The sequence below is a fragment of the Schistocerca serialis genome, chromosome 4 (genome assembly GCF_023864345.2).
Source record: "Schistocerca serialis cubense isolate TAMUIC-IGC-003099 chromosome 4, iqSchSeri2.2, whole genome shotgun sequence".
Taxonomy (NCBI): Eukaryota; Metazoa; Arthropoda; class Insecta; order Orthoptera; family Acrididae; genus Schistocerca; species Schistocerca serialis.
Window position 1 is genome coordinate 442,545,794 of NC_064641.1, and position 15,016 is coordinate 442,560,809.

General features: G+C 44.2%; 1 protein-coding gene across 1 annotated transcript in view; it reads right to left on the reverse strand.

Moving 5' to 3' along the window:
* Window positions 1-425: 425 nt before the first annotated feature.
* The window catches only part of LOC126475064 (peptidoglycan-recognition protein 1-like), a 74,773-nt gene continuing 60,182 nt past the window's right edge, over window positions 426-15,016 (reverse strand). The window contains exons 2-3 of the mRNA XM_050102624.1: window positions 11,129-11,473; window positions 426-1,058 (exon numbers count right to left, since the gene is read on the reverse strand). Of these exons, the coding sequence (XP_049958581.1) occupies window positions 787-1,058; window positions 11,129-11,473 (617 nt within the window). The 3' untranslated portion in view covers window positions 426-786. The remainder of the gene's footprint in view (window positions 1,059-11,128; window positions 11,474-15,016) is intronic.

Here is a 15,016-nt window from a genome sequence, read left to right on the forward strand (position 1 = left end):
TTTAGTCATCTTAGTGATCTTTGACAAGGTGTCTTCCGGATTTAAGAACTATCAGTGAATGAGTAGGAACAGACAGTAGAACCAGTTTTACAGTGCTTCACAAAACCTACCGACTTCAAAAGACAAATTTTCTCGTACGGGTTTCTCTACTCTACCAGTAAGTCTTACACTTCGCCCTATAACCCTATGTGGACTAAAACAGCCGGCTAAGATATATTTCCGATGAGAAATTTTGTTCTATTTTAAGAGTAACAACAGCCTGAGTTCAAACCGTAACTTATCGGTAAGTTCGGGATGGACAAAAATAGCATGTGCAGTGTTACACAACTTGATAAGTACGAGTATGTTACCAATGATGATTAACTATAAAGCTCATACGTCAATCATATTAATTTATTTGTTGTAACAACAATACATGCTTGTGATACACGTATTTGCATGATCTGTTTCCAATACTTTTACAAAAGCTTCCGTTACTGTAGTATACAATGTCTTTTGTTACATTTATATTATTAAACCAAGTGACATGTTCCAGGATCTAACACGTCTGTTCTGATCAAGGAACTCGTCAGTAATCATCAGCACACCCCAGTCGTGGGCAGTGTATGCATTTTCCATGTCACCCACAATTAAAATATTCAGTTTCCGCGAATAGACATGCATCCACTCTTCCTTACACTAGTGCAGTGTTGATATACTACATGGTCTCCAGCGACTTCGGACGAAGCACGGAGTCCGTTGTCAGCTGCTTCCATGAAGGTCTCGTCGACACAGGATGCAGCAGCTTCAGCGTCTGCTGAGCTGGCTGGAGTGTGGGTTCGTGCGCAGCCTGGAGCCAACTGGCGGATCGGGGCACTCCTCGTCTACACAGGGCTGAGGGTCGTCCGTCCAGTTGGGCAGCTGCGTCACCCAGGCGTACAGCTGGTCCCCTGGGCACAGCGTCGCCTTGACCTGCCGGTGGCCCAACACCAGGTACGAGTCGCTGACCTTACCCAGGGACACACCGCAGGCCATCATATTCTGCAGGGTCTCCATAGCCGCGTCGTTTGGGAGCCGATCTGTACACATGTTATTGAAGTCCACCATTAGGAAAGACTGAAATTCTTTATGAGTCTTTCAACACATATTCGTGTGTCAAATTAGTTTTTTATTGATGAACAAAACTGAAGAGAGGATTTTATCATATCGGCACAGACTGACACTTCAATGCATAATCAATAGCGAACACGGACAAGAAACGAAGATTCGAAACCACTCATCGGTTTTGGGAAAGACTTCTTACTAGAATTCCGTCGTGCAACTTATAAAATCATTTTTTCTTTTAATAATACGAATATTTATATATGTGTTTGGAGAGTGAGAGAGAGAGATTGATTTTTGATTGAGATTTTTGCTGTAAGTCGTAACTGGTAACTGAATTTTGGTTGCTGCCTCCTTGAATGATCAGTTTCTGCACCAGTTGGTGAAGTATTACAATTTGAAGGAAGTTATTGTTCTTTATGGTTTAAAATACGACTCTGTTAGTTACTTGGCCGTATTGTGGATAGCTTTGAGCCCAAGTTTTCGTAGCTTTTCATACCTAAGGGACCACTGTTGTAAGTATATAAGATCAAACTGCAATCTGCTTTTCGTGGGAAAATGAGATTGCTTGGCACATAAACTTCCTTCAAACTACACGTCCTGCTACATCAAAATTGGTCAGTGGAGTTGAGCACCATACTATTGTACAAGAACATAATCCAGTTACTGTAATTAAGAAATTATGAGAAGTTGTTACTTATTGAATGTAAACTATAGAGAATGCATTTCTTTTCCTGTATTTTAGTGAACTTGGTACACTAACAATTCTGTCGATTGATAGACGACGACGACAATGAAGTTCACCTCCTTTTCCAAAAACAAGATATTTCTATTCTTCACTTCCAAAAAATGTGTATACATAAATGTTTGGCACCTCTTACATATACTTTGCTCGGTTTTATCAGTAAAATATCAATTTTCATTAAATGTACCAATACATTCTGAACGACGTCCTAGCAACACGCCTCTTTCCACAAGATACAGATTAACAGTCCTCTTTTTTTAATAAATCAACTGTTTTTTTTTTTTTTTTAGAGTGTATACTCAAAGATTCACAACTACTATCGTTGCGGGGATTGCGCGCTAAAGAGTTTCTTGCTGTCCAGCTGCGCTTCACGTCACTTCTAATACTTTTTGAATCGCATTTACATTTACGGTATTCACATACATTACTGAGCTTCTCAGAATAAAATCAGACACAAATTAGTTAAAAAAAGGGGCTGTGAGGTTCACATAACATCATAAACTGTCAGCTGTCAGACTTAAGGGGATGGTCAATTCATCAGTTACAAATGCTTTACCATCACCTTGCCACCGTGCCTTCATGTTTATAACGTGTTTCATATAACCTCACTGGACATATATTAGTCACTCCCTCAAGAGACCAACCTGGTCACTTTGGAGCGCTGTGGACTCTGTAGAACTTGCACCCAGGCGGTAACATGTGTGATGTTAGTAAAGTTTTATAAAAGCTCGAATTTTAGCGCCGATTTCTACGCAAAATGCTATCAATAGTTTCTACAACGAAACTCTCTCGGAACCCGGCAGAAATTACAGACAGTTTCTGGTCGTATGTGAGGTACACCAGTGGCAGCATAGAATCAACACCTTCACCGCGCGATAGTGACAGTAATGTTACCCATGATAGTGCCACCAAAGCGAAGTTACTGTTGACTGTTTTCCGAAATTCCTTCAGCAATCAGGGTGAAGTATATATTCCAGAATTATAATCAAGAACTGCTGCCAACGTTAGGAATTTACAAGTAGATATCCTGTGTGTAGCGAAGCAACTCAAGTCACGTAATAACGGCAAGTCTTCCGAATCAGACTGTGTACCAGTTACATTCCTTTTACAGTATGCTGGTATATTAGTACCATACATAGCAATGATACATATTCACTTGCTACACGAAAGATGCAAATCTACAGACTGGAAAGCTGCATAGGTCAAGACAACACTCTAGAAAGTAAATACGAGTAATCAGATGAATTACAGTCCCATACAATTTTCGTGGTTTGACAGTAGGGTTTCGAACATATACTGTCTTCAGAGATAATGAATTACTTCTATGAAAACGATCTGCAGACACAGCACGGATTCAGAAAACGTCGTTCTTGTGCGACACAGCTAGTTCGATATTCTCATGAAATAACGAGTGCTATCGACAGGGGATCTCAAACTGATTCCGCATTTCTGTATTTTCAAAAGGGTTTTGTTACCGTACGTCGCAATCGTCTTATAATCAAAGTGCGTGCCTGTTTGAGTATAGTATCAGTTGTGCTACTGCTTCCACGACTTCCAGTCAGAAAGGTCACTTTTCGTAGTAGCTGACGGAAAACCATCGAATGAAACTAAAATGATACTTATCGTTTTCGAAGGAAGACTTTTAGATTGTTTAAGTCATTTTTGAGCTGTTTCTGATCTTCTGGTGACTTTACTTGACGGTAAATGGCAGTACCATCTGTAGAGGGCTTATAGCCCTCCGCTGTTCCTATACTATGCAAAAGATTTACGAGAGAATCTGAGCCGCGCTCGTTAACTGCAGATGGTACTGCCATTTACCGTCAAGTAAAGTCACCAGAAGATCAGAAACAACTCTAAAATGACTTATCAATACACTTGTTTGATGAAAAAAGTGGCTATTGAATCAAAATATTGAGAACTGTGATGTCGTGAGTACTGAAAGGAATCCACTAAGTTTGGGTTCCACGAGAAATCACATAAAACTAAAGACTGTCAGTTCAACTAAATACCGAAGCACTGTAACCACGCTTGCGCATATGAACCACCATCGGCTCCGTATTGTACTGAACTGGGACTCGAACATTGATTTCTCGCTTTACAGGAGCGGTCGCCTTACCGCTTCGCCTACCTGTGCAGTAGTCACGACCAGACCATATCATCGTCCATGTGTCACAAGCTCCACTCGTACGTTACGTATATTCCCGTCCAGGGGGACATATTCATTGAGAGTCGGAAGCCTGGTATTGACAGATAAATACTAAATATCAGTGCCTTTGTTATTAAGATATACGATGCAATTATCCTTCGGACATGACGCAAGTCCGAACGAACAATGAATCGTACTTCTTAATAATACGGGCACTGCTATTTCTTAAATACCAAGGGATAACAATTACGAACAACTCAAATTGGAACGATCACATAGGTAATGCTGAGGGGAAGGTGAATCGTCATAGGCAGAACACTTAAGAAGATGCAAGAAATCCATTAAAGGAACTGCGTACATTACGTTTCTGTGTCTTCTGCTAGAGAAGTACTACACGGTATGGAATACTTAGCGATCGGGTTGATGGTGGACATCGGCAAAGTTATGGGTGGGGTAGCTCGTTTCGTAATATCGCGAAATAGAGAAGACAGTGTCACGAACGTGGAAAGCGAGTTTGGATGGCAATCGCTAAAACATAGTCGTTTTTCGTTGCGGAGTAATATTCTCACGTAATTTCAGTCACCAACTTTCTCCTCTAAATGCGAAAATATTTTATTGTCGCCGACCTACATAGGGAGATATGAACATTACAATAAAATAAAAGAAATCAGGGATTGTATAGAAAGACCTGGATGTTAGTTTTTTCGGCTCCCTCTTAGAGAATAGTCACGTAGATGTAGAAGTTGTGTGCAGTTGTCAGTGGGTTGAATGAAACCAATGCAGTAAGATGTGCCGAACTGGAGACGTGGTAAAATATCAAAACAGGTATCGTGCTTGGACACGCCCATGACCACGCCGCGAATGAAGTCGTTGGAAGTGACATATCTATCAACGCAGACTGCTCAAAATGTCGACAAGAAATCGTGTACCTGTGCAGACTTGTAACACCGGTCAAAAACAACAGCCGTGGAAAGGCTCTAACGGACAGGCCCCAGAGACCAATGACACGCCTGTTCGATGATCATCGGTTTCAGATCTGCCAAGAAATGGTTCTATCAGTGAATGCAGTTCAGCCTCATCCCGTTCCTGACTGACTATGAAGGGAGCAGGACGAATTGGAGTTTTTCAATACGGTACACTAGGTGTCTCGTCGGTAGTCACTGCGCGATCTTCGTGGCTATCGGACGTGCGTGGGGTGCACGTGGCTACGGCAGTGCCTCTCTGCTGTTATTATTCTGATATTGAGCAATAGAAATGGAATCGCTCGTTCACGAAGGGAGATTGAAGTTTACTAAGTTTAGTTTCACTTTTGGTTCTCATTATTATTAGTATAAGAATGGTACAGGCATGCGTATTCAAATACAGAGATATGTAAACACGCATAACATGGCGCTGCGTTCCGTAACGCCTGTATAAGACATGTGTCTGGCGCAGTTGTTAGATCGGTTACTACCGCTACAATGGCAAGTTAACACGATTTAACTGTGTTTACACGTGATGCTATAGTCAGCGCACGAGCGTTGGCACCCAGCGTCTCCGAAGTAGCAACGAAGTGGGGATTTTCCCGTGCGACCATTTCACGAGTGTACCGTGAATATCAGGAATCCGCTAAAACATCAGATCTCCGACATCGCTGCGGCCGGGAAAAGATCCTGCAAGGATAGGACCAACGACGACTGAAGAGAATCTTTCAACGTGACAGAAGTGTAACCCTTCTGTAAACTGCTGCAGATTTCAGTGGTGGGCCGTCAACAAGTGTTAGCGTGCGAACCATTCAACGAAACGTCATCGGTATGGGCTTTCGGAGCCGAAGGCCCACTCATATATCCTTGCTGACTGCACGACATAAAGCTTTACGCCTCGCCTGGGACCGCAACACAGACATTGAACTGTTGGTGACTGGAAACATGGTGCCTGGTCGGACAAGTCTCGTTTCAATTTATATCGAGCGGATAGACGTGTATCGGTATGAAGACCATCTTATGAATCCATTGACCCTGCATGTACGCAGGGGATAGGTCAAGCTGGTGGAGGTTCTGTAATTGTGTGGGGTGTGTGCGGTTGGAGTGATATGGGACCTCCTAGATACGACCCTGACAGTTGACACGTACGTAAGCATCCTGTCTGATCACCTGCATCCTTTCATGTTCATTGTTCATTCCGACGGACTTGGGCTATACCAGAAGGACAATGCAACACCCCACACGCCCAGAGTTGCTACAGGCTGGCACCACGAACGCTATTCTGAATGTAAACACTTCCGCTGGCCACCAACCTCTCCAGACGTGAACATTATTGAGCTTATCTTGGATGCCTTGCAACATGCTCTTCAGAAGGGATCACCACTCCCTCGTCTCTTACGGATTTAGGGAGAGCCCTGCAGGATTCATGTAGTTCCGTCCAGCACTACTTCAGGCGTTAGTCGAGTCCATGCCACGTCTTGTTGCAGCACTCCTGTGTGTTCACGGGGGCCGTGCACGATATTAGGCAGGTGTACCGATTTCTTTGCCTCTTCAATGTGTAATGTGATTCGTGGTTATTTCAGAGTTAAAGAGGCCGTGGACAAGATGTAGGTGAACTTGCATATAACTTAAGAATCAATACGTTGTGCGTGAAATCTAGTAATGAACAGTTGTGTAACTAGATCATAACAGTCAACGGATCTGCTGAATATCTTTAGAGTACTAATGAGGTGAGTACTGTCAACATTGCTTAAACCATGTTTGACGTTCGAACAGTGAAAGTTTACGTAAAATGCCGTTTGGAGAAGAATAAACTGTATCAAAATCGTGTTGTCGTAGTACGGAACCACCGTCTGCTGGTATGGAGACATGCATTTCAAATCGAGGGTGGAAGCATTTCCAAAAAGGCATCTGTGGTTAAAGCATGGCGTGCAAGGCGAAAACGCCCTATCCAAAACCGGCGCTGGTGCAACTGTGGCATACCACAGGCCTTAGATGACAGGGGTGAACGACAGCTGCAGAGATTTGTTCCGACGAGCAGATGTGTAACTGTTGAGCAGCTGACCACCCAAATGAACCAAAGGGCCACCGACAGTATCTACTCAGCAACCGTTCAGCCAACGTTGCTGCGTACCGGCTTGCGCAACTGGTACGCACTTTGACCACGGATCATTGGAAACAGAGGCTGGAATTTGCACACCACTATCGCAACTCTACGTCCACGGAGTCGCGACACGTGGCTTCTTGAGATGAATCTCGTTTTTTACTCTCTCCGACTGATAGCCTTTGGATCGCCACGAGGGACCAGGACCGAGGAGGGAGAAAGCTATGATATGGGGAATGTTTGCGTGGCATTCTGTGCATGATCTCACCAATCTGGAAGTTATAATGGATAAACACAAGTATGCATTTATCCTGTTTTTCCTTGGCACGATGGCATCAACCAGCTTCTCATGATTCAGCAGAAACTAGTACAAATGGATACACGGTATTTAGTCAACACTCTTTAACAAAAGGCAAATGAAACCTGCCTTCAAGGATCAAGAATGATACAAGTGAAATAAACCACTAGGCGTTGCTAGGGTCGTGGTGTAATGAGGCAATTGTTTATTAACCGTATAAGTGAGTTGACTAATTTCATCGTCTAAATTATTGCATCAGTGAAGAGTACATAAAATCTAGTGTATAATTTTACAAAAAGTACTTTTAAATACTAGTAGTAAGATGTAGTAATTATATTGAAGAACAGGTGGCGATTACCCCAGCTTTGTCTATTATTAAAAGTAAAATTTAATCAAGCGTGGAATAAATGAATAAGCACTGAACAAGAAGAGATGGTTTAAACCAAAATTGCTCCCCAAGAGGCAAATTTTGAAAAAGCCATACATCAGATTAACCAATTGTAAAACAGCCAATCAGATTACATTATAAACTAGTGTGAAATTAATAAATAACAATAATGTCAATGCACATTTGTTCTGCCTATCAGAATTGATTTACATTTCTACGTTACATATTCTCAATTCTATGGAATCATTTTTCATTCTTAAAGATTAAAAAATAAACGTGTTATGAAGCTTATGTTGGAGTTACATATATTGCATAATTCATTCCCGGCTCCTGTATTTTTCCCTTTCACTTCTATCTCCCCTCCATTTCACTCCGACCCTCTCGTCTCCCAAAACCAATCTCCCCCCCCCCCCTCTTTTATTGTTGAACCACTTACTAATTTACCATATGATACATATAATTCCAACATGAGCTTCATTGTATGTCTATTTTTTAATCTTTAAGCATGAGCTCGGATTCCATGGAACTGAGAATATGTAATCTGATTTGATCGATTAGAAATAGTTTGTGAAAGCGTGTGACTGTCAAAACAATGCGTTTGTTAATAAATAACTTTCCTGCTACCAGTCATGATATTATTTTCTTTATCTTTTACGCGACGTGTTTTGGGAAATGATTACAATTTATCCGTGTACTGCTCCATTTTTTTGTACTGTTTTCGATGTGTGACGTTGTGTATTGTTCTTGTGACATTCTTGCAGTATATAAAAATGCGGAACTTTTTAGTTGATTATCGACATTTTGCTACCTGTTTTTCAAAATAATTACTGCACTTTACTAATAATATTTAAATATACTTTTTATGTACTCTTCACTGATGCAATTATTTGCACGATAGAATTGATTAAATTACTTATTTGGTTTGGAGGTTTATTCAACTTTTATCATTCTTGATCCTTCAAAGCAGTAGACTGTTTCCAGTTGCCTGAAGTGAAGAAATGTTGACTAACGTTTCTTGTATTTCTATTGATACCGGTTTTGTCTTTGTTTATAGCATTCAAAAAAGACGTAAGTCAAATCTCTTGAGGCACATTGGAACCAGCAGAAAAATGCTCCGATCTGACCACAAACAAGGTGAATTTCCTCCTCTTCGATAAAAGACTCTGCAAAATGGTGTAGCAGCTACCTCTTTCCACCTTCGTCACCACCTTCAAATATATTTCCAAATTTTGCCATGCTAACATATTCGCGCTCTTTTTAACATGCAGCTCACTTCTCACTCCCATAAGCTGCCCCCACTGTAACTCGCTCGCATTCACTAGTCCGTCATTGTTAATCTCACATACCCACCCAATCCCAACTGCCCATTATCACTCACTCATTCGGCCCAGCTCATTGTCATTATCTCTTGGTGGCTCTCTAGCTGTCTCTGTCTCCTCTGTCACAGCCTTTGTTCTGTCATTCTATTACTGTCTCCCCTCACTGTCACTGCCTCCCTCTTGTTCTCTCCTCTTGCGATTATCTCATTCATTCCTTCCCTCTACTGCTGTCTCTTCTCAATATCTCTGTCTTCCACGTTGTCATTGTCATAGACCCTGTCTCACATTATCACTGGTTCTCACCCACTTTCACTTTTTCCTTCTCTTTATTCCTCTATTTTGGTACTGTCTCGTCCACTCTTTTCCTGGTATTGTTTTCTCACTGCCCACTCTGTTCCACCGCCACTGAGTCCCTCTCTTCCTCTCACACTGCCATTGTCCCCTTCGCTCTTTCTATGCCACAACCACTGTCTAGCAGCTTCCAGTATTTATTACTCTCCGTCTCTTTTTGCCAATGCTACTGTCTCTTCGCTAGCAGCATAAAAAAGTGCCAATGTGTTTGAATTTCAATACCTTTTGGAAAAAAATTTAAATGTGCTGAGAACGGTAGATTGAAGCATCTGGTACCCATTTTTTGGCCCCAGTCTTTTAATAAACAGGTGCGTATTCACCTTTTTTGTGCTCCAATAGGAGCATTTTTTGTCCGGTTCCGTTCTATTCCCCATCACGGCAGAGCATGACACTCATTGAAAAGAACTTGATGGGCTAGCTAAAGTTTGATAGTTACCTTATATGAAGTTGAAATAACGTAAAACTAATTTTATATTTCAGAGCCAAAATTACGTACGCAAAAGTTTCAGTACTGGAACGTGTGGTGATAACGGAGACACACTTTATATTATCTTCCTCCCAGCTACGTCACTTTATAAACTACGTTATAGCCTCAGACAGAGTTTTACGTACGTTTTTTACGTGCACGAGTCGGGTAACTTTGAACCTTTGATGACCTCAGCAGTTTGGTCCCATACGAACTTACCACAAATTTCCAATTCGAACCTCTGTACCTCGGAGACTGATGAAGATATCCTTAAAATCTTCAAAGTTATTCGATACCGGAAGCTTACGAATATACCGTAAAAATTACAGCTATTTGGTGTGCGCAGCCACCTTGAAATCCGTGTTTGGGGTTTAATCCGCTGCTGATGACGGAAAAAAAAAGTTTTTTCGGGTTTTCTCAGGAGCTGCCTATGAATTTAGTTAGGCATATGGGTCATTCATTCACTCATACATTCTTTCATTCACGGGTATTCTCGTCAGTTTAATTAAATCACGATTTTATCATGGGTATACCCTTCACCAATCAATTTATTTACTTTTACTTTCATATTTTTCGTCTACATGTAGAGCAACATTGAACCTTTGTATCTGGGAAAGGGATAAAGAAATCAACAAAATTTTCAAAGCTGTTCGAGATCGGGATTTAAGGAAGAGTTTTAGCCTTTTTGCTGTGCAAAGACATCTTCGAATCAACAGCTATGTCTGGGCCAGCTGGTGGCAGCGAAAATATACTAAAAAACCCTTTCTTGGGTTTTACAGAGGAACAGCCCATGAACTAATGTTACCTGAAGCCCACCACAGGATACATCAAAATCCAAAGGAACCAACCGATTTGCTCCTCTTGCCCAAGCAGAAGGAACTGTGCAGTACTTATATTTTGACCCTGTACTGTGGTATAGTGACACTAAGGAAGATCCTTCAGTTCATTATATAAATAGTCCCTAGCCCAAGGGCTATCCACAATACTTGACACTACCGTTTTATCACCAATAGAATCAGAGGTACGAGCAACAGAAAATCTCATATATATGCGCAGCATTTTGGCACATATGGGTAAGCATGCCGTCTCTCATACAGGCCGATAATGATTATAAAATTGTGGCCAAGGCATCTCAAAATGTTGAAGCTTCAGGCTTGCATATGGGTTAGGATGGACACATGAATCCGAGGGCCTGTTCAGACGTTACCAGACATTAAGAAAATGAATGTTATTTTGGGGGCCTGAGTACACTGCGGTTCGAGGACTCACCTGAGAAGTCTCCCATGACACAGATTCCGATGCTTTGCTGGTTGTAGCCCGGCGCCTGGGCCCCCCTGGCGTCCCAGCCTCGGCCCTCGTAGGCGTTGCCGTCCTCGCCCACCAAGAAGTTGTATCCGATGTCGTCCCAGCCATTTGTGTCCATGTGCAGGTCCTGGTAGGAGCGTACAATGGCCGCACACGCCTCCTCGTCGAAGCAGTACTCCTGCATGCCGCCGTGGTGGACCACCACGTATGGCACTGGCGAGATCGTCAGGTTCTCGTGAGGGACCAATGGCTCCCGAGCGCCCCACTCCTCGCGGCTGACGATGCGGGGGCACGGCGAGTCTTCAGCCACTGCGCACATCAGAGGACAGTTTAACGCCTAACGCCATTTTTCTATCGATTTTAGTGATAACGAGCCAAATTATCATTGAAGATGTGCCAAAACCTCGAACTGTATTGTAAAGTTCTAAGATGCAAGCCATTCCCTTATCAAAGAAATCCTCTCACCATTGGAATTAATCAAACAGATACTACACTGATGAGCCAAAACATCATGACCGTAGCCTACTGCGAGAGCGATGGTCTGATTCCCTGACAAGACCGAAGAGTACGATGCTGATGAAGGCAAAGATGTTTCAGAGCACACCGTTCAGCTCATGTGGGGCTTCGCACCCAGATGGCATTGTGGGACAAAGACAAATGGGAATCGTTCTAGATCCGATATGGAATGCAAATGGGTAAAAAAACTGACTAGCAACTTCTACAAAGGGCACATTTTTATGGCTTGGTGATTGGAAAGAATAATCTCAGAAACGACGAAGCTGGTCGGTGTTGGCAAGCTTCTGTCATATGCATCAGTGGAGAGTGGTTCAAGGATGGTGAAACCACAAGTAAATGAGAAGGTACTGGGAGAGTTTCCCAGTTCTGTAAACCAGGACAGGCGATGATAAGTTAGAGACCTGACAGTAGAGTATGATGCTGATACAGGTACAGGTGTTTCAGACCACACAGTTCAGCTCGCATGGGCCTCTGCTACACACAACAGCAACATGTTCCCTTGTTAACCTAAGGCATCACCAGGTCTGACTGCGAAAGTGTCGTCTCGTAGGATGAGTCACGTTTCTTGTTGCATCTGGTCGATGCTCGTGTCCAGATACAATGTCACCCAGTGGAACAGTGCTCGAAAAAATGTTCGAATATCTGTGAATTCCTAAGTGACCAAACTGCAGAGGTCATCGGTCCCTAGACTTACACCCTACTTAAACTAACTTATGCTAAGAATAACACACACACCCATGCCCGAGGGAGGACTCGAACCTCCGGCGGGAGGGGCCGCTAAGTCCGTGACATGACGCCTCAAACCGCATGGTCACTTCGTGCAGTCAGCTGCTTGCAGCATGCACTCCTCCTTGGATGCAGACCGGTGGGAATTGTGCTATGTTATGGGGGACATTCAACTGGGCTTCCATGGGACCGGCAGTACTAATCAAAGGCGCTATGACAGATGTGGCCCCCCAGGGGCTCAGCATTCATTTGCTGAGTACGGGCTTGGCGACCCCGGGGTCCTGAGCTGGGGACTGGTCAGCGCCGCCAGTCTCCTGTCACCGTAAACCCCGGACATGCTTCAGCGACCACCGCATGGCGCAGCGGTGGAATGTTGCGTGCTGCGGGGAATGGTAATCTTGGCTTGACCGCCTGGATTGCGAGGAAGGTAAACCTCTATAAAAACCCCTCAATCTTACGGTGTGCTGCGCGCCTATAAGATGCATGGCTGTTGGGGTGGAACAGTCGCAAGCGGGCAACCTCTGGGGCACCTGCCGCACCCCAGTTGTATAAGGCTTACTCACGCATGCGGGGCTCTGTCTGAGCGGACCTTTAGTTCCCTAGCTGCTCGTGGGACGACAATGGACCCTTCGACCTCTACGTTTCCCCCTACCAGTGGATTGGGTGGGCCACTGGTAGGAAAACACACCCAATCGAAAAAGCAACTTCGTGCTGGGAGTCCTCCAGCGCCTGGTGTTACTATAGATTTATCAGACTGTCGTAACAGAGCACATGCTGATATCCAAAATGTGTTTTTGATTGTCAAACGGAAGGAAGGTAGCTTTGAGAGAGTTTCTCCCTTTTACATCCACAAGGGTCTTGAGGGAATTGCAGGAACACTGAAATCTGTGAAGCGTCTGTGCAATGGGACTCTGTTAGTTGAAACTTCTAGTTCCCATCAAGTCACTTCTCTTCAGAAAGCAACCTGTCTCGGAGAGTACGCTATCGAGACCGAGCTCCACTCCACTTTGAACTATAGTAAGGGTGTTGTGACATGTAGGGACTTGATGGATATCCCCAAGGACGAGTTGAAATCTGAGTGGGCTGACGAAGGTACTGTCGACGTGCAGCATATTATGAAACGAGTCGATGGGGACCTAGTCAAATCCGACTCGTTTATTCTCACGTTCAATTGCCCGAGACTCCCAGAGCATGTTAAAGCGGGTTTCTTACGTTTGCCAGTACGGCCATATTTCCCCAACCCAATGCGCTGTTTTAAATGTCAGTGCTTTGGGCATACTACGTTGGGGTGCAATGGGATAGCCACTTGTGGTAAATGTGGTCAGCCTGCCCATGAAGGAGCCGATTGTTCATCGCCTGTGAAGTGCGTGAATTGCTCTGGGAGTCACCCTGTCTGGAGCCGGGTCTGCCCCATCTATCTCGAGGAACGGAAGATACAGGAGGTCAAAACATCTTAGCGCATCCCCTATGGTGAGGCCAAGAAGCTCTTTAAGGCCATGCAGCCTCCTGTGTTTACAACATCTTTCGCTTCCACCCTGCAGAAACTGGTACAGTTGGCCACTGTTGCTACACAAACGGAGGTTGCTAGTGTCAGCACTAATACCTGCATTTGCCAGTGCACTTGTGCTGCTGCGGTTGTTTTGCAACCTGCAGCTCTCCCTACAACATCGGACAAGGCCGTGGTTGCTGACATTGGGGTACTTCCTGCCCCTCCCCATATGGTACCTTCTGCCCAGGCAAGTAAAGCTCTAACTGTTGACAAGGTTCTGCATTCTAAGCCCCCCAAGAATGGGTTCAGGAAGCATGTGGCCGAATTACAACTCCTTGTACGAGAGCGCCCGTTGTGCTTATGTCTCCAACAGACACATTTTCGGGCCACTGATGCTCCTTCTTTACGGGGCTATACCGTGTATCAAAAAGATGATCTGATGGGGGAAAGGGCAAAGGGTGGCGTTGCGGTTTTTGTCCATGACATGCACCACTCATCTGAGCTCCCTCTCGTTACGGACTTGCAAGCAGTTGCAGTTGACCTTCTTGTGGGCCGGAGACTTACAATTTGTTCCGTTTACTTACCGTCTCAGGATGCAATAGACTCTGAGACTCTCACAGACCTTATTAACCAACTCCCCCGCCCATTTCTCCTTCTGGGGGACTTCAATGCTCATAATGTCTTATGGGGCTCTACGACTACTTGCCCCAGGGGTCGAATTCTGGAAAGCCTCATGGCGTCCGAAGAACTATGGTACTCCCACTCATTTCTGTACTGCTTCTGGGTCGTCGTCAGGTATTGACCTTTCCTTTTGCTCTCCAGCACTCACGGATTCTGCTCTGTGGGAGGTTGCCGCTGACCTCCATTCTAGTGACCACTTCCCCCTTTGGATTCGTCTCCTGGATGAGACTGTGGCATTACCAGTGCCGCCCAGGTGGCACCTCTGCAGACCTGACTGGACACTTTTCAGCGATTTAGTTGTTTTGCAACACCGTGCCAGCGTCCACGAATGGGTCGACCATGTTACAGCCGTGATCTCCCATGCTGCTGAATTGTCGATCCCACGGTCCTCAAGTCATCCCAAGAGGCGCCCTGTCCCTTGGTGGACCACTGAGTGCCGC